Below are 23,916 nucleotides of genomic sequence, written 5' to 3' on the forward strand. Positions count from 1 at the left end.
GTAAAGCACGAAGGGTGATGCTGTGCCGTACGATGTACCATTCCGTACTAATATTCATTGATTATACTATGAGGAAAGAGAGTAAAAGCACGAAGGGTGATGCCGTGTACATGATTATTGATACGATTGATTTGGTGAGGACGGGAGTAAAACACGAAGGGTGATGCAGTGCAAGTTTGTGATTTCTGATTCATATTGATATTCTAGCCTTGTTGTTTCTTTCTTTATTTGAGATTACTTATTTGAAACCGTTATCTCCCCACAGCATGCTCCCCTTCCTTTATTAATTGATTACTTCCTGTATTTCTTTTCCGTTGTATATATATATTCGAACTGCACATGTTTACTTAGTAGTCTGGTCCTAGCCTCGTCACTACTTTGTCGAGATTAGGCTGGGCACTTACCAGCACATGGGGTCGGTTGTGCTGATACTACACTATGTGCTATTTTGCACAAATCCATAATTTGGACAGCAACAACAATAGCGTGGGAGCAGGCCTTCAGTCTAGTGAGACACCGAGGTAGCCTTGCAGGCGTCCGCGGGCCCGACATCTCCTTTATCTTTCATTTCAGTCTGTTGTCTTTTGAATTCGGGACAAACAGTTACATTTTCTTTCAGACATTGTATTTAGTAAATCTTAGTAGTTCGTGAGTATTGTGACACCAGTCTTGGGTAGAGGTTTATGTTGAATTTTCCGCATTGCTATTCAGTTTTCTATAATTTAAGACTTCCGCTTAATATTTAATTCTGTTGCTTTTATATTATTGCCGAAAATTGTTAAAAGGGATTATGTTACTAATGAAAAAGTAATTAAGTTTGGCTTGCCTAGCTCCTATTAGTAGGCGTCATCACGACCCCCGAGGGTGGGAAATCCGGGTCGTGACATAAACACTCCTAACACATAATCCAACGCTATTTACTTCAAGGGCAATGTAGGTAAAAAAAAATTAATTCATTCTTGAAATATATAAAAATCACATATTTTGGACCACAAAAAAGGCCGAAAAATCACTTATTATGGACCAGAGGGAGTATTGTATTGTGTGTTTTATTAATACTTGGATAGATTGTATTGTTTGATGTTGTTAAATAATATTTTGTTGTTTGGTTTGACTGTATCGTATTGTATTATAACTGATAAATTTTCTAAAATACCTCAATTATTTTAAACATTAAATTATAAAAAAAATATGCATAAAAACAATTTATGAAAATCCATTTCTACTAATTTATCACCAATTATGTCTTATATATAAATTAAGCAATTATATTCATGCAAATTCTATCAAATTAGGGGAACATGTTGATAATATTAAAAATAATAATAAGTACACTCCATTCATAATTAGATCATAATAATAATAAAATAATAAACAAAATATTAAGTACGCTTGAAAACAAGAGCAAAAACTTGAAAAAAAATTAACTATTATTAGGGGAAAAAATAAAGAACGATGATATTATTAGAAAAATAATAATAAAGAAGGATGATAAAAATAAATTAATTAGAATTGGAGTTAAAAATCAAAGTAGAAAAACCCACACCTTTGATGTTGGAGTTGGCAATAGTAAGTGGCATAAGGTAAAAAAAAAAAGGGACCAATAGGTTAGGAGATACAACAACAAACCCAGGTTTGATCCCAATACGTGGGGTCTGGGAAAATAGGTTAGGAGATATAGAGTTAAAAAAAAAAGTAAAGGGTAAAATAAAATTATGAAGTAATAAGTTAGGGCATAATTGGAAAGAAAAATAGGAAACAATCTCACCACACCAAATTAGTTGTCTCAAAAAATAAAACTTTTTATTATTTCGAAACAATGAATTTAATATATAATACAATTAATTTTAACGAAACAATCAAAACAAATATTATTTTGAATAACAATACAATAGTGATACAATAAGAAACAACTATCCAAAAAAGCTGATAGTCTGTGGGGGGGTTAATAGGAAAAATGAGACTATAATTATGACTACGTAATATTCATCAAGCATATCGTTTTTCCATTTGTTTTTTTGTTTGTCGATAGAGACTAATTGGAAAAATGAGAAATGGGTGTAGGAAATTAAGTTCTTTCTCTAAATCTGCTTTTCTCATTCCTTCGCTGAAATCAATGTGTTCAAATTTGTATCCTTGCATCGACCTTCTTTCCTTGTTATTTAAAGCGCAAAATTACCGAAGTGACTTCGAAGGTCCATGTCACATAAATAAAATTAATGTTGAAATATAAAATATTACGTAATTATTGTTGGAATACTCGAATAATATTTGAATTCTGTGTGGATATCTTGCCTTCGACAATATTACGTTTTCAGAGAGTTTTCTTCTTCTCCTTCTTCGTCTTATGTGTGTATCGAGATAGTTCAGAAGTTTATTGGGGTGTTTATATCAAATCAATCATGTTAGATTATTATATTTAAGTGATTTAATAAAGTAAGAATGCATATTAATTAATTATGTTTAATCGTTAAAACTTTATATGCAAATACGTGCAGATTCATTTGGTTGAGGGGTTGAGCAATAATTGCTAAAATGTCCATCATTAGCCAAGTATGACTGACTAGTCCACTATCTTCTGTCATGGGTCAAAATTGGATTAATAGACGCATCATTAGAAATAATTACAAATTGGTGAAACACGGGCTATTCTTTTAACCTTCTCACCACTACATGGAAAAGCAAAAAAGTTGTAGAAAATAACACTCGTATGTCATCACATTGAAAACATGCATTTAGATTTCGACAAGTAAAATACAACTGATCGCCTTTTATTTTTTACTTTTTTACCCACCATCATGCATTTTTCTTTTCAATATTCGAACCACAGTGTGCAAAAAGATATGCATGGGGTTTAACTCTTCATTTTATCCATCTTAACCTTAGTGAGAAGCTTCTATAATCACACAAATATCATGAACGCCCCACAAAGTTTTTACTCCTAAAAGACAAACTATCACAAGTTACAAAAAAGAAAATCTTAAATTCCGTGCCGAGTGAAACTACCTCATCTAAATTAAACGGATGTATTTTATTTATTACTTTACGACTTTCATCGTTAACGATGTAACTCTATATACTCCCTCCGTTCACTTTTACTTGGCCCGTTTTGACTTTTCACGTCCCTTTAAGAAATAATAAATGAAGTGTATAATTTACCATGATACTCATATTAATTGATGCATATTTTATTGAATTTGAGAAAATGATTTGAGATGGGCAATAAATACTATGGGTATAACATGAAAAAGAATTTATCTTCTCTTGATATGTGTAAAGTGATAAGTAAAAATAAAAATTTATTTTTAGTATACATGTCAAGTAAAAACACGAACGGAGAAAGTATACTTTATCTCCGCTCAGTAATCAGTCTCTCTCCAAGATCAAGATTTCCACAACATCCTGGAATTTAATTAGTCACGCCGCCCCAAGGAAAAGGGGACAAAACAAGGAAAGGCCAAAGTAGTAGTATTGCTATTTCTCACATTTCAGCAATATAAACGAAGGAGGTTTAATTGAATTTCTTTTGTTTGTAACTTTGTCTAGAAAAGCTTCTAGGTATTGTGAAAAAGGAGATTATTTTTATTTTTTATGAACGATTACGTGTAGTTATATATCTTTTAGATAATTTAATATCGTAAAAATTCTCATCATGAGATGGAGCTGTAAGTTTGATGTAGGATGCTGAGTTGGCATGATGACGAAGCAGCTGAGTCGTTTACTGAATTGCAACAGTAAGTGTTTATAATCATATAGATCGTATGAGGCTGCAAAAAAGAGAATCTTGAATAATTGAGTTAAAGATAAGGTATGATTATATACCTCAAAAAAGACAATTCAAATTACTGATCATACCTGTCTGAAAACTTTCTATATATAACGTACCCCAAGTCACTAAACAAATAACACCAACAAAAACCAAAAGTGCGCACTCCATAACATCAACTCAAATAATGGAGAAGGAGCACAAATACTATTTGTTTCTCTCAAAGTTGAACTTGTTTTTTCTTGTTACATTAACTTTTCATGGCCTTAGCCATGGCTTCCAAATGGATCAGGCACGTACATTAATGTCTTGGCGTCGTTCTAAAATGCATGCTCGGACAACAACTACTTATGGTCCTCATGAGGATGAGACATTATGGGCAGAAAACTTAGTATTTTCTGATGAAAAACATGTAGGGAATATGGAGGATGATCTTATTAAAGATGGTCTTCCAGGGCAGCCTTCAAATGTGATGTTTAAGCAATATGCAGGCTATGTTAATGTTGATGAAAAGAATGGCAGAAGCCTTTTCTATTACTTTGCTGAATCTTCTTCTGGAAATGCTTCTTCTAAACCTCTTGTTCTTTGGCTAAATGGAGGTAAATTATATGTGTTTGATGATTAATTCTGTCTCAACTTAATTCTGTCTTATTACTTACTCATCTTCTCTTAATACTCTTGCCATGCACCTAATTTAATCAAGTACTCATTTATTTTGTTTCGTTTTTATCCAACTTATCAAATTAAGTTGAATGTTAATTACTCTCCATGTTCCTTCCCCAAGATAAGGGTAAGGTATGCGTAGACAATTCCTCTCCAGACCCTACTTATGGAATTACACTTGATATGTTTTTGTTGTTGTTTGTATTACTCCCCGTATTCCACTTTATATACTTTAACATTTTTTCCTTCTCAATCTATTTAAAAAAGAATGATACATTTATATAATTGAATACTATTTAAGCTTAAACATCTTATTTTACCCTTAATAGTATATTCTTAATAACATATTCATACAACCGTAAAAATATCTATAGATGTTTATGAAGTCTTTTTTCTTCCTAAATTTTGTATTCAAGTCTAACGTTAATTACCATGTAAAATGAAACAGAGGGAGTAATATCTTTCTTGTTATGTTTTAGATATTTCTTAATATATAGTGATCTATTATTTGAAAATTTAATTTCGCAAAAGGTATAAATGGTCCGAGGAACATTTAATATCCGCTCATTTGCAAGAAAGTGGTTAATAGACAAATGGAGTGGGGACGCGCAACAGAGAATTATTGGTCACTCTTTTTCTTTCTTTACGTCTTTACTAAAGTAGAAGAGAAAAAAAGGAAGAAGAATTAGAGATGTAGCTACTATTGGATGACGAATAAAAGCATAATTGGGTGCAGGTCCCGGGTGTTCATCATTAGGATTTGGGGCCATGCTAGAGCTTGGGCCTTTTGGTGTAAACCCTGATGGTAAAACCCTTTATTCCAGAACATTTGCATGGAACAAAGGTACATTATATTCCATTTGCTAAACTAATCTTGACCTACTTATAATTAATGAAATTAATTTCTCAATAAGACAATTATTTTTTCTAATAACGTATACTCTACCTGTTTCTATTTATGTGGCAACATTACTCTTTGGGAAGTCAAAAAGGTTCTTCTTTATCACGGTTTTTCTTAAATATTTTTAATTATAATGCTTTTTTGTGTAAAAACTTGATGAATCTATATCTAAATACACCGATCAAAATTAGGAATTTTGATCCTCGTACTCTGTAACTTGCCACATAAAACGGAATGGAGACATTGTACTGGTAGTTAAAAAAATTCATTGTGCTGCTGAATATAACTACTTATAGTTAATGTATGTATTTTTTTTTCTTTTATTTATTTACGTATGTAATGATGGGTATACAGTTGCGAATGTGATGTTTCTGGAGTCGCCGGCAGGGGTTGGCTTCTCCTATTCCAACACTACCTCCGACTATGCAAAGTCAGGCGATAAGAGGACTGGTACACACAGTTACTTCATCTCGTTAATATAGTAGAAACAATTGTCAGTTTCATTATTATTTTTCTAAAATTAGTTTAACAGTCAAAATGATGGAATTTCACTCTTAATTATATACTAATTTTCTTCAAGTTCAACTTTACATTTCTCTTTTCTTCAACTTCAGTAAAATATTGTCAAAGCAGCTAGTACATTATTAGCATTTGGTAGTCATACTACTGGAGAAAATCTTTTGAGTCACTTACGCCCGTTTGGCCATAAAAAAAGATTTTTTTTACTTCGAATTTTTTTTTACCTTTTTTCGAAATCAATGTTTGGCCATGAAAATTTCAAAATTTACTTGAAGTTAAATTTAGAAAATATTTCGGAATTCGAAAAATGACAAAAAGTTATTTTTCAAAATTTTCATTTGAAAGCACTCACAAAATTCAAAAACAACTTAAATTATATTCATGTCCAAAAACAACTCTAATTTTCAACTTGAATAAAAAATTCACTTATTTTCGGAATTTCACGTTCTTATGTCGAAACGCCCACTTAAAGTGAGGCAGAGGCGGTGTCTTTCTTATCAGATGAGATTTTTTTAGTTATCATTAAACGATCACATTCAGTTATTTATTTATTTATTTTCCTTAAACTATATTTTTTTTATTGGGTGACAGCTGAAGATGCATATAGGTTTCTAGTGAATTGGTTCAAGAGGTTTCCACATTACAGAGACAGGGATTTCTACATCATGGGAGAAAGCTATGCAGGTATCTAGTACAGTATCAGTAATTAACAAACGAAAAAATACAAAACAAAAACTTTTGATATTCTTGAATTATCCTTCTAGTAGTGAGAGCCCTCATTATTGGGTTCTGTCCAATAGAATTTGTAAGAATTAAGGACCACTGTATCAGAGACAGCTTGTGCATATTTTGACCATTCACAGAAATTCCGAAATGAGCTTTAATTTCTGATTAAAAATTTTGGCTATATTTGTAATACAATCTTATATAAGTAGTATATATCTAAGTCATGGTCAACATGACAGCTAATATTGCTGTGACTGCTCATCACAGGATTCTACGTACCAGAGTTAGCAGACATCATTGTCAAGAGGAACATGTTGCCCACCGCAAACTTCAACATCCAATTTAAAGGAATCATGGTAATATGCTCCTATCATTTAATTTGTTGACCTTTTGTTGTTATTAAATCTTACTTGTATACCTAGTAAGACTCGATTGGTTCACAAGATTCTATAGAGATGATGAATAATGAAACACCATCTCGAACTACTATGCCACCGAGAATGAATGTCCAATCTTATAATCAGATGTGCATCTAGGATTTAATCTGAGTTCATCCCCTAAAAATTTTAGCATTGAACTCGTTATATTTTCAAAGTTATGAGTTCAAATATACTATTTGTTGCAATTTTAGTAGATTTTGCACATAAATTTATAATCCGCATCAAAAATTCAGTTGAACCCGTCACGTGTATACTACATACGCTCGTGCTCATAACACATGGTCTATTATTTGTTCATGTAAAAATAAGGAGAAGACAAGTAAAGCAAAATCTTATAAAGGGCTAGCTAGCTTTTGTTGTGTTGTGTAACATCATCGTCAAAAATTGCAAGTACATTCTTAACATATTATTTCGTGTGCGGACCTAATTCTTTTATCTTTCTATTTATAGAACAAGCATGTGGAACTTTTTATTTTATTTTATTTTATGAAGCGAGATTAATAGAGCACAAGATATGCTATAATACCATGCATATTGAAATCTGTAACCACTTCAAACTAAAATTGTAAGCTATAGGAGACTAACACATTTTTAATTACTTAGTTATATCTAACGTTCCTTTACGAGGTATAACAAGTAAAACTACTGTATAGCATATACTCAGTATTATTTTCTTTGAGAATCAAGTAAAATTAATGGAGAAATTACATATTGCAGATAGGGAATGGTATAATGAATGATGAAACAGACGAGAAAGGGACATTGGATTATTTATGGAGCCATGCACTGATCTCAGACGAGACTCATCGAGGTCTTGTACAACACTGCAAAACGGAGACCGAAACATGCCAACATTTTCGGAACATAGCAGAGGCTGAGTTCGGAAACGTCGACCCTTACAACATCTATGGTCCCCAGTGCTCCATTAATTCAAAGAGCAGATCTTCTTCTCCGAGACTGAAGAATGGATATGATCCTTGCGAACAACAATACGTTCAGAATTATCTCAATCTTCCTCATGTGCAGAAGGCCTTGCATGCTAACCTAACCAACCTTCCTTACCTTTGGAACCCTTGCAGGTAATCCAACTAAGTAAATATTATGTATAGCATATCGATTTCCTTTTCATAGTTTGACTCGGCACAGAGTTTAGAAAAAAAGGAAGATTTTTTAAACTTGTGCTTTTAAAAGCTTTGTGGGGTCATGACATTTGTGTCGTTATAAAAATTTCTCATTAAGGGTAAAATAAAGAGTTTAAAGTTCAATTATTTCCAAATTTAAAAATGTGTCACTTATTTTGGAACAAACTAAAAAAGAAGTACATCATCTAATTTGAAACGGATGGATATATATCGATAATATAAAAAAAAAATTACACTATCATTGTATCTGTATTGATTTATATATACACTATTGTGTAAAACGTGTTGTAACTAATAATCTACCTTATTTTTGTAATTATAAATTAAATTCTACTTTTTATGGATAATAACTTGTACTTATCTTTTACGAAAACTCTTTTACATCATCAAGTGTGTATTCTAACCTGTTGGCACAGTGACATGTCTTGTTTTTAAGATTACAAATCTCACTCTTCGTGATAGTTACTTGTAGTCATCTTTTATATTAGTTGATAGTATAAGGGTCACTTTTAATTTGTAGAAGGTAACTGAACTCATAAAAAATAGTGTATATGATATGATATGATATGATGATTTTTTTTTAGCAATCTGGATTGGAAGGATACTCCATCAACTATGTTTCCGATATACAGGAGACTTATTGCATCTGGTCTACGTATACTTCTTTACAGGTAAATTTATTAAGGGCTTATCTTAGACTTTGGTTTATGCTCATGATATTATTTGTTCGAATAAAGAACAAGTTGATTTGTATTGTTTGGAAACAGTGGAGATGTTGATGCAGTAGTTTCAGTTACTTCAACTCGCTATAGCCTTAGTGCTATGAATCTTAAGGTGATGAAACCTTGGCGTCCTTGGCTTGATGACACACAAGAAGTATGTTCTTCGAAGATTTTTTTAATGATAATTTTATATATTTGTGGTGAGAAATAAATCTTATTTTTTCGTTCTTTGTTTCTTTTAATTTAAAGGTGGTTGTATAATTTCTCCAGGTAGCTGGATATATGGTGGTTTTTGATGGATTAGCTTTTGCAACAGTTAGGGGAGCAGGGCACCAAGTTCCACAATTTCAACCACGTCGAGCTTTTGCTTTGTTGAATATGTTTTTTGCCAATCATTTTTAAGATTTTTAGCATTTGGGATTGGTCCCGTTGGAAGTTCATTTCCCACTCATCCGAATAATTGGACATATTTTATTAATCAAATTCTTATTCTCATTAAGAAATATGTCTCTCTTCTCCATGACTCTGAGAGGAAATAAAACACAAATTCTAGCAATCTATAACCTCTCTTGATTATACTTGAAAAGCCTTAACAACAATAAATTTTCTTCTTAATTAAGTACTATTAAATATATTTCTCTATCTTCTTTTACCGAACAATGGAAGAGGCAATTCTAGCCTTACTTCTTAGGTGCAATAGCCTGCCGATATTATTGCTTTTGTTGTTCAACTCTTTGACTTACGAACATGAATTCCAATTGTACGTGGAGACGAATGTTGTCCCGCATTAATGTTGTATAATAATAAGTTTTTAGTTTCTCTTATAGTTCATTGAGTGTATAAGACACAGGGAAGTCTTACGTTTGAACGTCATAACCTTTTAAAAGACACATGCATAAAGTCAATCAGACTAAAACAGATGAAGTAATACTGTTTCTCACAAAGGTTAAATGGTGTGTTGTTAAGTGTGTAAACTAGTATAAATGAAACCAAACAAAGTAGTACTCTTTGATAAATTTTCATTTTATTTTATACAACCACCACTAATAACCAGTGACGGACCCAGGATTTTGTGCAAGCAGGTTCAATCTTAGAAGTATATAACTTTAGTCGTAAAATAGTAGTTGTCAAGTGGGTTCAAATAAATATTTATACAAAATTTACACAACTTTAATCCTAATTTATACATATACACAGTATTATTTTTTTGTGAAGCGGGTTCAGTTGAACCCGGTAGCCACCACTTGGGTCTGCCACCGCTAATAACTGATTTTATTAAAGAGAAAAGTAAAATACGAAGAGCATAGGACTAGATCAACCCCCCATGGATCAAGCTTGAGAGAAAAGAGTAAACATAAATTCCCTATTATTTTGAAATACTAGATCCGAGCTACTTAAATACATAAAAGAATATCTAAGGATCTAATACAAATACTATATATTGCATTTTTTGAATCGTTTTTTCTTCTGGGACCAATTTGATATTTCTTTTTATTCAAGGAGGAACCATTTAAATCTTTGGACACCTTTTTTCTTTTCCTAATTTCTCTGTCCTCAGAATCTTCTCGCCAAATAACCTAATTCATCATCACTGAATCATCTTCTTCTGAGAAAGACTCAAAAATCTATTTTATCAAATAAATATTAACTTTATCTCATTTCTCTATCAGCCGTCCTGTCTGATCGAACAACGACGTAAAAATATGGAAGCCGACAAACTCCTTAATATATATCCTTCGTTTTATCCCCTTTGAAACAACCTAAGAAATAATTCAGAGCTGTTAAGTGTCGTACGACGTTTTAACCAATGAGCACAAAGTACAAACATGTCACTACAACAGCGTCAATCTCATACCAAGTACCAAAAAAATAAAGATATGACGACATTCTCAACGTTTTACACACTCTTTATACATAATGACGAACATTTACCGTTGAGTTATCAGTCACCATTTCTTGTTTCTTGCACGGGAAGGAAGAAAATTAAAAGTTCATTCTGTTTTAAGTCTCTCTCTAATTATTTTGTGCTACTTAAGTGCCCAACAATGTAATGCAGGAGAAGCTGATGTTCTAAGCAAATTTCTTAAGGCTCGACGAGCAAATCACTTGCACACAACAAGAATTACCAATAGCCTAGCGGCTGATGAGAAACAGAGATCAGTGTCAGGATTCTTAGTGCCGCAGGTAGGATCAAAGGAAGAGGACAAGATCTCAGCATTGCCAGGGCAACCAAGTGGGGTTAATTTCGATCAGTATTCAGGATATGTGACTGTTGATGCTGATGCTGGTAGAGCCTTGTTCTATTACTTCACCGAATCAACTCAAGATCCTTCTACGAAGCCCCTTGTTTTATGGCTAAATGGAGGTAAGTACACACTCACAACATTCCCCCGTTACCCCAATTGCTAAGAGGAAGACTGTTTTTCTAACATTAATTTCATGCAAAACTATGAAGATTTTAATATTCCTTTATTGTGTCATTCATTCTGGTGTTGCTTTAAGAAATATATTAATGCACTTACCATGTTTCCTTTGTTGTTTTGTATGTACTTGATGATTAGGACCTGGTTGTTCGTCGCTTGGGGCTGGAGCAATGATGGAACTCGGACCATTCCGTGTCAATAAAGATGGAAAAACCTTGTGGCTCAACCCATTTGCTTGGAATAACGGTAATACTTAATCACCTCTCTTCTGCAAAATCTGTCATCACAATTGATAGTAATTAATAAGAAACACGTAAATAACAATGACAATAATTTTGTGACTTTAAAGCAGTGGCAAACATCCTCTTTTTAGAATCTCCTGCCGGTGTTGGTTTCTCTTACTCTAACACATCATCGGATTATATAACTGGAGATGAAAAGACTAGACAAGACAGTTTCACCTTTCTCGTCAATTGGATGGAAAGATTCCCAGAATATAAACACCGAGATTTCTACATTACTGGAGAGAGTTATGCTGGGCACTATGTGCCTCAACTTGCGCAGCTGGTCTTATCCCACATGAAAACAGAACCCAACCTTGTCATTAACTTGCAAGGAGTAGCTGTAAGTTAAGCTTCAAATGATCACCAAATTCTCTTTCTCCTGATTAAGTCACTAAATTATATCGTCTACATATTAATTACATGCACATGACATTGTTTCAGACTGGAAATGGTGTCATTGATGATGAAACAGCGACCAGTGGTTCCTATGACTTCTATTGGACACATGCACTAATATCAGATGAAATCCATGAAGGAATTGTCTCGAATTGCAACTTCTCCGCAGAAACCTCTACCACAGAAGCTTGTAACAAGTACACAGGCCAAGCAGATTCATCTCAAGGCAATATATACACCTATAACATATATTCTCAATTGTGCAACTCCTCTGCCTATTTTTCCCTTCCTGTAAGTTCCCTGGCTAAACTGCTCATTCATTCTTGACAAAAAGAAAATATTTGCACCGAGTACTTATACCAATTTTAATAAGTAGTAATATAAATTCAAGTGTCCCAAATTAAGCTGAGAATCATGGTGAGAAAGAAAAGAAAGAAGAAGAAAAAGACCATGCAAAACAGCAGATTCTGCACCCCAATGACAAGCAGTACTCTTCCCAGTAGATTTTACATACCTTTATTAAATTTATACCATAACTATTTCTTTTTGCTTATAACAGATAGATGGATTTGATCCATGCTCGGCTGATTACGTAGACAATTACCTAAACACTGTTGGAGTACAAAAGGCACTTAATGTCAAAGATATACCCCATTCCTGGGATTCTTGCAAGTAAGTAAACATACTGTGATATTTTAGAACATTTTCCTTCTTCAAATCAAGAAGGCTGATTTTCTTCCTTTAGGTTTAAATTCACTTGCTTCAATTCTCCCTTGTGCAGTGGTTACATACAAGGCTCTTGGCAGGACTCCCCGCATACTATGCTACCAATCTTTCAAGAACTCATGCAAAATGGCATTAGGGTTTTGATTTATAGGTAAGTAAATCAAGCAATGAAGCAGTCACCACAAAAGCAATTCTGAAATTTTAGCTATTTCGAAACAATAACATTTTACTCGAGCCTTTTTTTTGTTACAATTTCAGTGGAGATGTAGACCATATTTTGCCTGTGACGACAAGTAGATATGCTATAGACAAAATCAAAACACCAGTCAAAACACCATGGTATCCTTGGTTCTTCCAGGGCGAGGTAACGAAGTAGTCATTATTCTTTCCCTCTACAATCTCTTTCAAAAATCTCATGTATGCATATGAATTAATTATTTCATATAATACTTTTTCTTTTAAGGTTGGTGGTTATGCAGTAGAATACCAGAACTTGACATTCGTGACCGTAAGAGGAGCAGGACATTTTGTTCCAAGCTATCAACCTGGCCGTGCATTGACCATGTTCTCATCCTTCATCAATGGCACACTCCCTCCTCATCTCCACTAAACAGAAAACAAACGAATATTGTTATATTCCCTTAACAAAGAGACGTATAAATTATGGCCTCTCTGACTATATGTGTTTCTGACACCAGATGCATTCCCAATGTCTAGTTGCATAAGAGCTTTATAGGAAAAGGTTAAATTTCCAGCCGGAGCTCCCCTTTCCTTTCCGAGTTTCTTCCTATTCTGCTCTGTACCCGTCGTCACTTGTACTCTGGGAAAAAAAGAGAACACAATGAATGCATGAGTTTCTCAATTTTCCTCGTCGATTGGATTCAAGATTTGCAGCATAAGAATAACTAATATGGAGAGATAAAGAAATTGAATATGAAAAAAGGAAAAGAAAATCTTCTATATGAATTCACAGTAGCAATAGAAAAAAGCAAAAACAGACAACAGGAAAAGATGCAAACAATGTCATACTCAATATAGACTCTATGATTAAGTTGAAAGGCCGTCTCGGCAAAATAAAAAGTCTATAAGTTGCAAAAACATCATAAGTACCTTTTGTTTTGGTGGTACTTAACTAGTTATATCAATTTTATGCATGTTAGTTTTGGATCAAATTTTGTGAATTTGACATGAATGAAAATATTATAAATGATTCAATGACTTGAGGTCGGATTTATTTTTCGACAAGAATAATAAAATGGGTGTAGATTGCAAAAAGGGGTTGGCACCTTGAAATCAGAGTGCAGGGTCAATTTGTACTCCTGGACTCAAATGCTGACGTTGTCAACTCACTATCTCTTGTCGCATAGTTGCTTTTTCTTCCTCTAGCTTTTGATGCATCCGCTCTTCTAGTTTTTGCATGAGATCATTAGAACACTAAAAGAGGGTTCAAATTGTATTCCGCTCAAAACAGTTTTTTCATAACCCCCATCCAACAATCTCAGGCATCCTGGATGTTCAGGTCCCATGACAGATGCAAATGCATCTACAGATTCAATGTCATCTCCACTTTGTTGTGATTCAATTTTTCTCCATTTCATTGTGGAAAGAAACTTAAAAATAGAATACAAATAAAAACAGAACGACACCCTAGAATCAAAAGAAAGCTTCCAAGTGGGCATTGCAAAAAAAGGATTAGAGTCATAACCAGGCTTGTATTCGCTCTACATAAACTACACAAAATAGTCTTAGCAACATCAACAAAGTGTCAATGATTAGAGTCATAACCAGCCTTATATGGAGAAAAACCATATTATCATATATGCTGTCAGAAAATAGTACTATTCCATTTCCTTAGAAGAGAAACTTCTTCTCTTCATAAGCTGAACTTTCGGGAATAGGAAAATGCGAGAATTTTATATCCCAGACAAAAGGACAACATAAATTGGTTAGATAAAGGAGAGGGGAACACCAAGTTGTTTCACAGATTTATAAAGGTAAAGAGGAATAATTAGGCATTTTAAAGATTCAGAGACCTGATAGAAGACAATCAGATTGCAACAGCAGCAGAACAAGTTTTTAGAGGATCTGTTCAATGGAGTATTAACTCAACTACCATTAGTTGTCACCTAACAGGGCCAAAATCTGAGATTTACGGACTATAGCCAAACTTGTTATGTCAGTAGTGTGTGGATGCTTCCATTGTCTTCGATTCTCAGTATAAAAGTTCCCCCCACCCCCAAAAAAAACCCATATCAGTAACCAAAAAAATAAGAAGAGGAAGTAGAAACCCTGAATAGAGATCACATAGTAGAAGAAATACAACAGAATATGACCATCCACATCCGGAAAGCTGTTCCCTCTGCTTTTACCCCTTCGAATGAAATGATCTTCAGCTCAAGCAGTGATCCAGAAATTCGAAACCTGAAGGAGACTTAGAAAATCCTTGAGCTAGGTTGTAAAGAATTGAGAACTTGTGAATTTTTTTTGAGACCTCTGGAAGCCATATCCAAGGCAGGTAATTGAATGAATGCGGGAACTGTTGGAATATATACTATTAACCATGGGTTTGGTTTAGAAATAGTATTTATTATGAAATAATTATTTAGTCAGTTTTAATAAAGTTTTAAATAGATCATATATTAGTTTGTGTCCTTTGCTTATATAGCTGATGATTTAGTGTATAGAGTTTAGCTTATACACGGAAGATTAAATCATCAGTTCTTATAAGTATAAAGTTTGGGTTCACAATCTAATATGAAATTGGACAAACCATTAGGAATGATTGCAGCACAAGATTAAATATAATTTATCTTGATTATGGGAATTTTAATTCCAACTTCTTGTGCTAGTACATTTTGTATGTATTGAACGACCAAGTAGAGATAAGTATTTTATACTGACTTAATAAAATCTTGATACAATTATTATTAGTTGTGTATATTATTATTGTTTTGACTTATTAAAAGACGAGATTTTTCGTGGGTCAATATACCTGGTAAATTGGACAATAATAATGTACATTGGCGAAGTAATAGTTAGTTGATAGAATCCATGTCTCGGTTTAGAGATTGATGATACACCTTTATTAAAGCTTATAAGTTTTCATGTGCAAACCCGGACGGTGGATTTTGTATCCGACACATGAAATAAGTTAACCGAAAGTCTAAAGGAAATAATCAATAAATTAAATCGTCAGGAATTTAATTTATGATTAGTATCTGAATCTTAATATGGGGAGTTAAATAAGATTTAAGGGATGAATTTCGAAATTGGATAAGGAGTGCAATTATGATTTTTTAGTGGAATAATTCGTAATTAATTATGGTGGATATTAATTTCGAAAATTATAAATTAATTCCATAATTGGAAGCCTTGTTAATTAAATTTTGTTTTAATAAGAAATAAAGGAATTCTTTTTTTTGGTGGAAAGGAAAACCTAACAAGTTTTGGAAAAGTGTTTTAACCCTTAAAACTTGTGCTATAAATACATAAGGTTTTCCATCTAGAGAAGGGAGAGAAGTGGACGAACTTTTCAGCCTTTTTCCTAGAAAATTTTGCCCACACGAAATTACTATTTTCGGATATTATTTGGGTAACACAGTAGAAGACCGTGGAACGTTTGGAGATCGTGATCGTGCAGGTGGTGGAGATTTCATTGAGTTGCTGTGGAATTGGAGGCTCACGTGATAGAGGAACTTTGTTCACACTTCAAGAGGTAACCCGTGAAATCCCGTTTATGCTAGTTGTCTAGATTACATGTGATTTTGATACTGGAATTGTTTCCGCTGCTTATTATAATCCATAAGGAACAACTAGAGGAAATGCTCGAGGATCCAACTTTATTGCGCTATGAAAGCTATCTTATGTAAAAAAACAATATTGGTCTTTTCATTGGTATTGCTAATGGTAATGGTAAAGGTATCAACCAAAGATGGTAAAGATTTTGACAGTAAGAAAGAGAAACAAGCACAAATAGAGACAACCTAATTCCATATTTACTAGCATTGCAAGGACTAAGTTCTGAATCTTATAATGTAAACAAAGCAGCCACTACAAACATTAAGTAGTGAATTTGATGATGAGTTCATCCTGGTGATGTAGAAATTTGCATTAAAAATTATTGCATTAGCATACTGACCTCCCCCCCTGAAGAAGCATAATTTCACAAATTTTATAAAACCATAACCTATAAAAACATTCGCAAACCCTAACCCTTGCCTCCACAGAAATGGATTCAAAATTAAACACAACTTTCTCAATCAAAACACACACACACACACAATTTTGTTATCATCCCGCACATGTTAAGAAATTGGAAAATAAAGCGGAAAAGGTACTATGGGTGAAAATGAGACCTTAAACCAGGTGATTAAAGAAGCTGAGGCTTGACCAGACTGAAACTCAGATACACATCTTGTTGCGGAAGCCAAATGTATAGAGTGTGAATAAGTCACAACTACTATACCAAAATTTATGACAGCCACCAAATAATAAATAAGACAACAAAACAACAATAAAGGGAACACCAGAATTTACGAGGTTCGGCTAATTTTGCCTACTCCTCGGACACAACCAATATTTTATTCCACTCCAAAAATACAAGTAAAATAATACTAAAGAGAGAAGATACAAATGCCTTAAACAGATGAGAAGGCAAATGAGAGGTGTGTTTAAAACCTAAACATTAAGCCTTCTTTTATAGGGGGAAAATCCCCCCAACTTTTGTTTTCCCACCGATGTGGGACAAACATTTTGTCAAATTCAACAAATCTCCACCTTGGCAAAATTCCACATCTTCCAATCTTCTTCTCCAATAACATCTGGTTTCTTTTCTTCAATGGCCAGATCTAGCCCTTGTTGAAAAAGGACATCTAGAACCTCGCCTTGCCACATCCCAAAATGCCCGGACCCGTCAAAAATTTCTACCGCAAATTTCGCATTTGACACAATTCTTGTCATAAGCGAAGATGCCAATGATGACGTATTGTTGACACTTGATGTAGATTCTTCTTGTTTATTATCTCCCATATTTGACACAAATATTATTTAATAGCTGACGACACAAATCAAGATTATTTCCTTTCTGATGTAGAAGATCAGACTAAGCTGCAACTACAGAGCATACTCAGAATTTACGAGTGTGAATAAGTCACAACTACTATACCAAAATTTATGACAGCCACCAAATAATAAATAAGACAACAAAGCAACAATAAAGGGAACACCAGAATTTACGAGGTTCGGCTAATTTTGCCTACTCCTCGGACACAACCAATATTTTATTCCACTCCAAAAATACAAGTGAAATAATACTAAAGAGAGAAGATACAAATGCCTTAAACAGATGAGAAGGCAAATGAGAGGTGTGTTTAAAACCTAAACATTAAGCCTTCTTTTATAGGGGAAATTTTCCCCCAACTTTTGTTTTCCCACCGATGTGGGACAAACATTTTGTCAAATTCAACAAATCTCCACCTTGGCAAAATTCCACATCTTCAATTTTCTCTCAATAACAAATTTTGGTTGTGTCTTCATCTTCAATCTTCAGTGTTCAACAATGTTGATCAAATCCAAACAATGTTGAAACTTGATCGCAGTCACCACCTTTGTCAGCATATCAGCAGGATTCTCCGTAGTATGAATTTTCTTCACTGTGACTCCACCTTCTTCTATGATTTCTCGTACAAAATGATATCGAACATCAATGTGCTTCGTCCTTGCATGATAAACTTGGTTCTTCGCTAATTGAATAGCACTTTGACTATCACAAAAAATTGTGATACCTTTTTGTTCAACACCAAGCTCCTTTAGCAATCCTTGAAGCCAAATTGCCTCTTTCACAGCCTCTGTAATAGCCATGTACTCTGCCTCTGTTGTAGACAAAGCAACTGTTGACTGCAAAGTAGACTTCCAACTAACTGGTGCCTTTGCAAAAGTAAACACATAACCAGTAGTTGATCTTCGTTTGTCCAGATCACCCGCAAAATCTGAGTCACAATATCCAACTACAGACTGATTGTCTTCCTGCTCAAAAACTAACCCGACATCTACAGTATTATGAATATACCGTAGAATCCACTTCACAGCTTGCCAATGCTCCTTCCCTGGATTGTGCATATATCTGCTAATAACTCCAACAGCTTGTGAAATGTCAGGCCTTGTGCAAACCATTGCATACATCAAGCTACCAACAACATTTGCGTATGGTACCTTTGACATATACTTTCGTTCAGCTTCATCCATTGGCGACATAGTAGTACTTAGCTTAAAATGGGAAGCAAGTGGAGTACTAACTGGCTTAGTCTTGTCATCTATGCCAAAACGTTGAAGTACTCTCTTCAAATATTCCTTTTGAGATAAACAGAGTTTCTTTGAACGTCTATCTCTAATTATCTCCATGCCAAGAATTTTCTTTGCCTCACCCAAATCCTTCATCTCGAACTCCTTCTTCAGTTGAATCTTCAACTTATCAATTTCTTCCAAATTCTTGGAAGCTATCAACATATCATCAACATATAGGAGAAGATATACAAAGGAACCATCTTTAAGCTTGTGCAAATACACACAATGATCGTATTTGCTTCTCTTGTACCCTTGCCGCAACATAAACTCGTCAAATCGCTTGTACCATTGTCTAGAAGATTGTTTCAATCCGTACAACGATTTTTCAAGTTTGCACACCATATTTTCTTTTCCAGCAACTTTGAATCCTTCTGGCTGAGTCATGTAGATTTCCTCCTCCAAGTTTCCATGTAAAAACGCAGTTTTTACATCCATCTGAACTAGTTCCAAATCCAATTGTGCTACTAAAGCCAACATAATTCTAATGGAGGAATGTTTTACAACTGGAGAAAACACTTCATTGTAATCAATTCCCTCCTTTTGAGCATATCCTTTGGCCACCAATCTTGCTTTGTAGCGAACATCTACTTGGTTAGGAAATCCTTCCTTCTTTGTAAATACCCATTTGCACCCAATTGCTTTCTTTCCTTCGGGAGATTGGCCAATCTCCATGTATGATTCTGATGAAGGGACTGTATTTCATCATTCATGGCAATCCTCTACTTATCTTCTTCTGAACTTTGGACAACGTCTTTATAAGTAGTAGGAACATTCAGCTACAATTGAGGTTGCACAAGCAACCGTCTCTATGAGACGAACAGGTTTCGTTATTGTTCTTTTTGGCCTGCTGGTTGCTATTGATTCAAGTTGTTGTTAAGGTTCCTGAGTTGGAATCTCCTCTACTGGCTCTCCTTCTAGAGGATAATCTTCATTTGTTTCCTCCTCTGCTTCTTGTGTAGGAAAAATAAATTTTCCCTCAAACTCCACCTGCTTAGAAGCACCTTTATTTTGTTTGGTATCTTCTGTTACCTTATTTACCATAGCAGATTCATCAAAGGTAACATCCCTGCTGAATATTACTTTCTTTGTCATAGGACACCATAAGCGATATCCTTTGACTCCAGAAGTAATTCCCATAAAAATAGTCTTCTTTGCCCTTGGATCCAATTTTGACTCCGTCACATGATAATATGCAGTTGAGCCAAACACGTGCAAAGAGTTATAATCTACAACAGGTTTTCCATACCATTTTTCAAATGGTGTCTTGCCATTAATAGCAGCAGATGGTAAGCGATTAATGAGGTGGCATGCATATGTAATTGCCTCAGCCCAAAATTCTTTGCCCAAGCCAGCATTGGACAACATACACCGTACCTTCTCCAGCAAGGTCCGGTTCATACGTTCTGCCACTCCATTTTGTTGTGGTGTATGTCTAACAGTGAAGTGTCGGACGATGCCATCATTTTCACATACCTTATTGAAATGATCATTTTTGTATTCACCTCCATTGTCTGTGCGAATACACTTGATCCTCCTGCCTGTCTGATTCTCCACCATCGTCTTCCATTTGAGAAAAATTCTCAACACTTCATCTTTGCTCTTCATTGTATACACCCATACTCTTCGGGAAAAATCATCAACAAAGGTTACAAAATAGTGCTTCCCACCCAATGAAGGTGTTTTGGAAGGACCCCAAACATCAGAGTGTACATAATCCAAAATGCCTTTAGTATTATGGATCGTTGTACCAAATTTAACCCTTGTCTGTTTCCCTTTGACACAATGCTCACAAAACTCCAAGTTGCAAGCCTTTACTCCTTTTAACAATCCTTGATCTGATAGAGTTTTCAAGGATTTTCCTCCAGCATGTCCCAAGCGCATGTGCCATAGCTTGGTTGCTTCTGCCTCTTTGTCGTCACTGGATGTCACTGTCGCTGTCCCAATAACTGTACTGCCACGATAGCGGTACATATTATTATTCTTCCGATTAGCCTTCATTACCACTAGTGCACCGGAGCATACTCTCATCACTCCATTTTCTGCAATGATTTTGAACCCTTTTGATTCCAGGGCTCCCACAGAGATGAGATTCTTCTTCAAATCCGGTACATATCGAACATCTGTCAATGTTCTGATCATTCCATCATGGTTCCTTAATCGTATTGAACCAATGCCATATGAGGTAAGAGGGCTGTTATCCGCTGTGTGGACGACTCCATATTCTCCTTCTTGAAATTCCACAAACCAGTCCCTGTTGGGACACATATGATGGCTACAAGCCGAGTCCATCAACCATATGTCTGATGATGTTAATGACTCTGTTGTAACTAATGAGAAGTCTGAATCATCACAATCAGCTACATTTGAATCCATAATGGCCTTTCCATTATTATATTTGGCCTTATTCTTCAACTTCGGACAGTCTTTCTTCCAGTGCCCTTTTTCTCGACAAAAGGCACATTCATCTTTGCTGGGTCTGGATCTTGACTTGGATCTTCCCTTCTTTGTCCTCGTTTGATTTTGAGGACGACCCCTCACAAATAGTGCTTCTCCTTCTCCGCCCTTCTGTTTTTCTCGCTTTCTTTGTTCATAGCTGTACAAAGCCGAACAAACTTCTCTGAGAGAAACTTCGTCATTTCCATGGAGTAGAGTAGTTTCAAGGTGCTCGTACTCATCAGGAAGTGACGCCAACAACATCAAGGCCAAGTCACCATCATCATAAGTTGTATCCATATTTTGCAAATCTGTAACCAACTTATTGAAACTGGTGATATGTTCATTCATCGTGGTACCAGGAACATAGGTGAAGTGAAACAATCTCTTCTTCATGTACAATTTATTTTGACTGTTTTTCTTCAAAAATTTATCCTCCAGTGCTTTCCATAATCTACTTGCAGAAGTTTCCTTTGTGTATGGATATTTCTGCTCTCTAGCAAGGTAGGATCGAATGGTACCGCAAGCAACACGATTGATAATTCTCCAATCTTCTTCTCCAATAACATCTGGTTTCTTTTCTTCAATGGCCAGATCTAGCCCTTGTTGAAAAAGGACATCTAGAACCTCGCCTTGCCACATCCCAAAATGCCCGGACCCGTCAAAAATTTCTACCGCAAATTTCGCATTTGACACAATTCTTGTCATAAGCGAAGATGCCAATGATGACGTATTGTTGACACTTGATGTAGATTCTTCTTGTTTATTATCTCCCATATTTGACACAAATATTATTTAATAGCTGACGACACAAATCAAGATTATTTCCTTTCTGATGTAGAAGATCAGACTAAGCTGCAACTACAGAGCATACTCAGACAGAACCTTGACACAGTTACCAAGATAAATCTTTTATGATGTGGAAGATCAGACTATGCTGCAACCACAGAGCATACTTAGACAGTACCTTGGCTCTGATACCAATTGTTGCGGAAGCCAAATGTATAGAGTGTGAATAAGTCACAACTACTATACCAAAATTTATGACAGCCACCAAATAATAAATAAGACAACAAAGCAACAATAAAGGGAACACCAGAATTTACGAGGTTCGGCTAATTTTGCCTACTCCTCGGACACAACCAATATTTTATTCCACTCCAAAAATACAAGTGAAATAATACTAAAGAGAGAAGATACAAATGCCTTAAACAGATGAGAAGGCAAATGAGAGGTGTGTTTAAAACCTAAACATTAAGCCTTCTTTTATAGGGGAAATTCCCCCCAACTTTTGTTTTCCCACCGATGTGGGACAAACATTTTGTCAAATTCAACACATCTAGCCTAACACAAACCTGAATTTCGAGAAGCCAAAAAATAAAATAAAAATAGAGAAGTTTTTGGAGGCTGAATTTTCATAATTGCCAATAGAATTGACAATTTCTAAATCACGAGTAAATATTTAAGCAATCGGCTAATAAAATTTGTTATCCTTTAGTAACCAAGCAATTATCAGCCACAAAATAGGAAAATAAACTTGAATAGGAAAAGAGACTGACCAGAAGATTAATCCCTCGCAGCCAAATCCGAGCAAAACCCTTCAGACTTCAGAGGGATTGATTGTATTTGGAGGAGTAAATTCTGTTCGCGCGAAAGAAGTAGAGGCGCGCGTTTTATTTTGGGAAAAGTTGAAAGAAAATAATAGAAAGGGGAAACTTAGAAAAATCCAAAACTAATGAAACGATACTATAAAATATCTTTCCGAAATAACTGATGCAATAGAGGAATATATGCAACGGCTGTGATAATCGTGCATTATGTACCTCTAAATTCTAATTTTTTAACGACATAGCGATAAATTAATTATGAAGAAACGAAAGATAACATAGTCATTATTCATTAATGTTACACTGAGATTGCTTACTTCAAGAGCTTTTTTGTATTTAAGTAGTATTGAAGAATTAACTTAAATATTGATTGTTACTCCATATTTTTTTGCATAAATTCATACACATATTCCTGCAAACCTTTTAGTCTACAAGTATTAGCCAATACGGAGTTGCACGTATACTTTATTTCAATTAATATGAAACTTTAAAAAATTAAAATAAATATTTTATTAAAAAATTTGTTTGAGTTATATAATAAATAAACAAAAGTGTAAGTTTATAAAGATGATGATTGTTAAACTAACTCAATAAAATAAGAAACTCATGTCCTTAATCATCTCATTCAAAGAAAATGATAAAAGACGGACTTTTTTTTTCCCACGACCAAAATATAATTATTCAGTTTTCTTGATCAATAAAAATATAATAGGAATTATTTCCAACATATTAGAAAAGAATAAATTGTTATTGCAAACATAAGATTCAACTGTTACATTTTGAGTAATCTACTCTTTTAAAGTGAACTTTCTTTCTCTATCCAAGC

At 34.4% G+C, this 23,916-nt stretch overlaps 2 protein-coding genes and 1 long non-coding RNA gene across 3 annotated transcripts; 2 read left to right on the forward strand and 1 right to left on the reverse strand.

The window, feature by feature from the left end:
• The first annotated feature begins 3,893 nt into the window (after window positions 1-3,893).
• Window positions 3,894-9,435, forward strand: LOC104241377 (serine carboxypeptidase-like 26). The gene is made up of 9 exons (XM_009796316.2): window positions 3,894-4,365; window positions 5,166-5,273; window positions 5,685-5,780; window positions 6,441-6,533; window positions 6,843-6,931; window positions 7,733-8,094; window positions 8,742-8,828; window positions 8,925-9,033; window positions 9,150-9,435. The coding sequence occupies exons 1-9, from the start codon at window positions 3,954-3,956 to the stop codon at window positions 9,279-9,281; spliced, it is 1,488 nt and encodes a 495-aa protein (XP_009794618.1). The 5' UTR covers window positions 3,894-3,953; the 3' UTR covers window positions 9,282-9,435.
• A 1,148-nt stretch (window positions 9,436-10,583) lies between these two features.
• Window positions 10,584-23,273, reverse strand: LOC138889024 (uncharacterized). The gene is made up of 2 exons (XR_011406572.1): window positions 23,043-23,273; window positions 10,584-11,579 (listed from the first exon to the last, which is right to left on the reverse strand). It is a non-coding gene; the product is annotated as an uncharacterized lncRNA (long non-coding RNA).
• LOC104241379 (serine carboxypeptidase II-3-like) lies at window positions 11,648-13,318 on the forward strand (the record flags this gene model as incomplete). The annotated part of the gene is made up of 6 exons (XM_009796318.2): window positions 11,648-11,926; window positions 12,028-12,273; window positions 12,542-12,654; window positions 12,764-12,859; window positions 12,967-13,072; window positions 13,172-13,318. Coding segments are annotated over 6 exons (987 nt in total), but the record flags the coding sequence as incomplete, so codon positions are not given.
• Window positions 23,274-23,916: the final 643 nt, after the last annotated feature.

Source organism: Nicotiana sylvestris, chromosome 1, assembly GCF_000393655.2.
Source record: "Nicotiana sylvestris chromosome 1, ASM39365v2, whole genome shotgun sequence".
Taxonomy (NCBI): domain Eukaryota; kingdom Viridiplantae; phylum Streptophyta; class Magnoliopsida; order Solanales; family Solanaceae; genus Nicotiana; species Nicotiana sylvestris.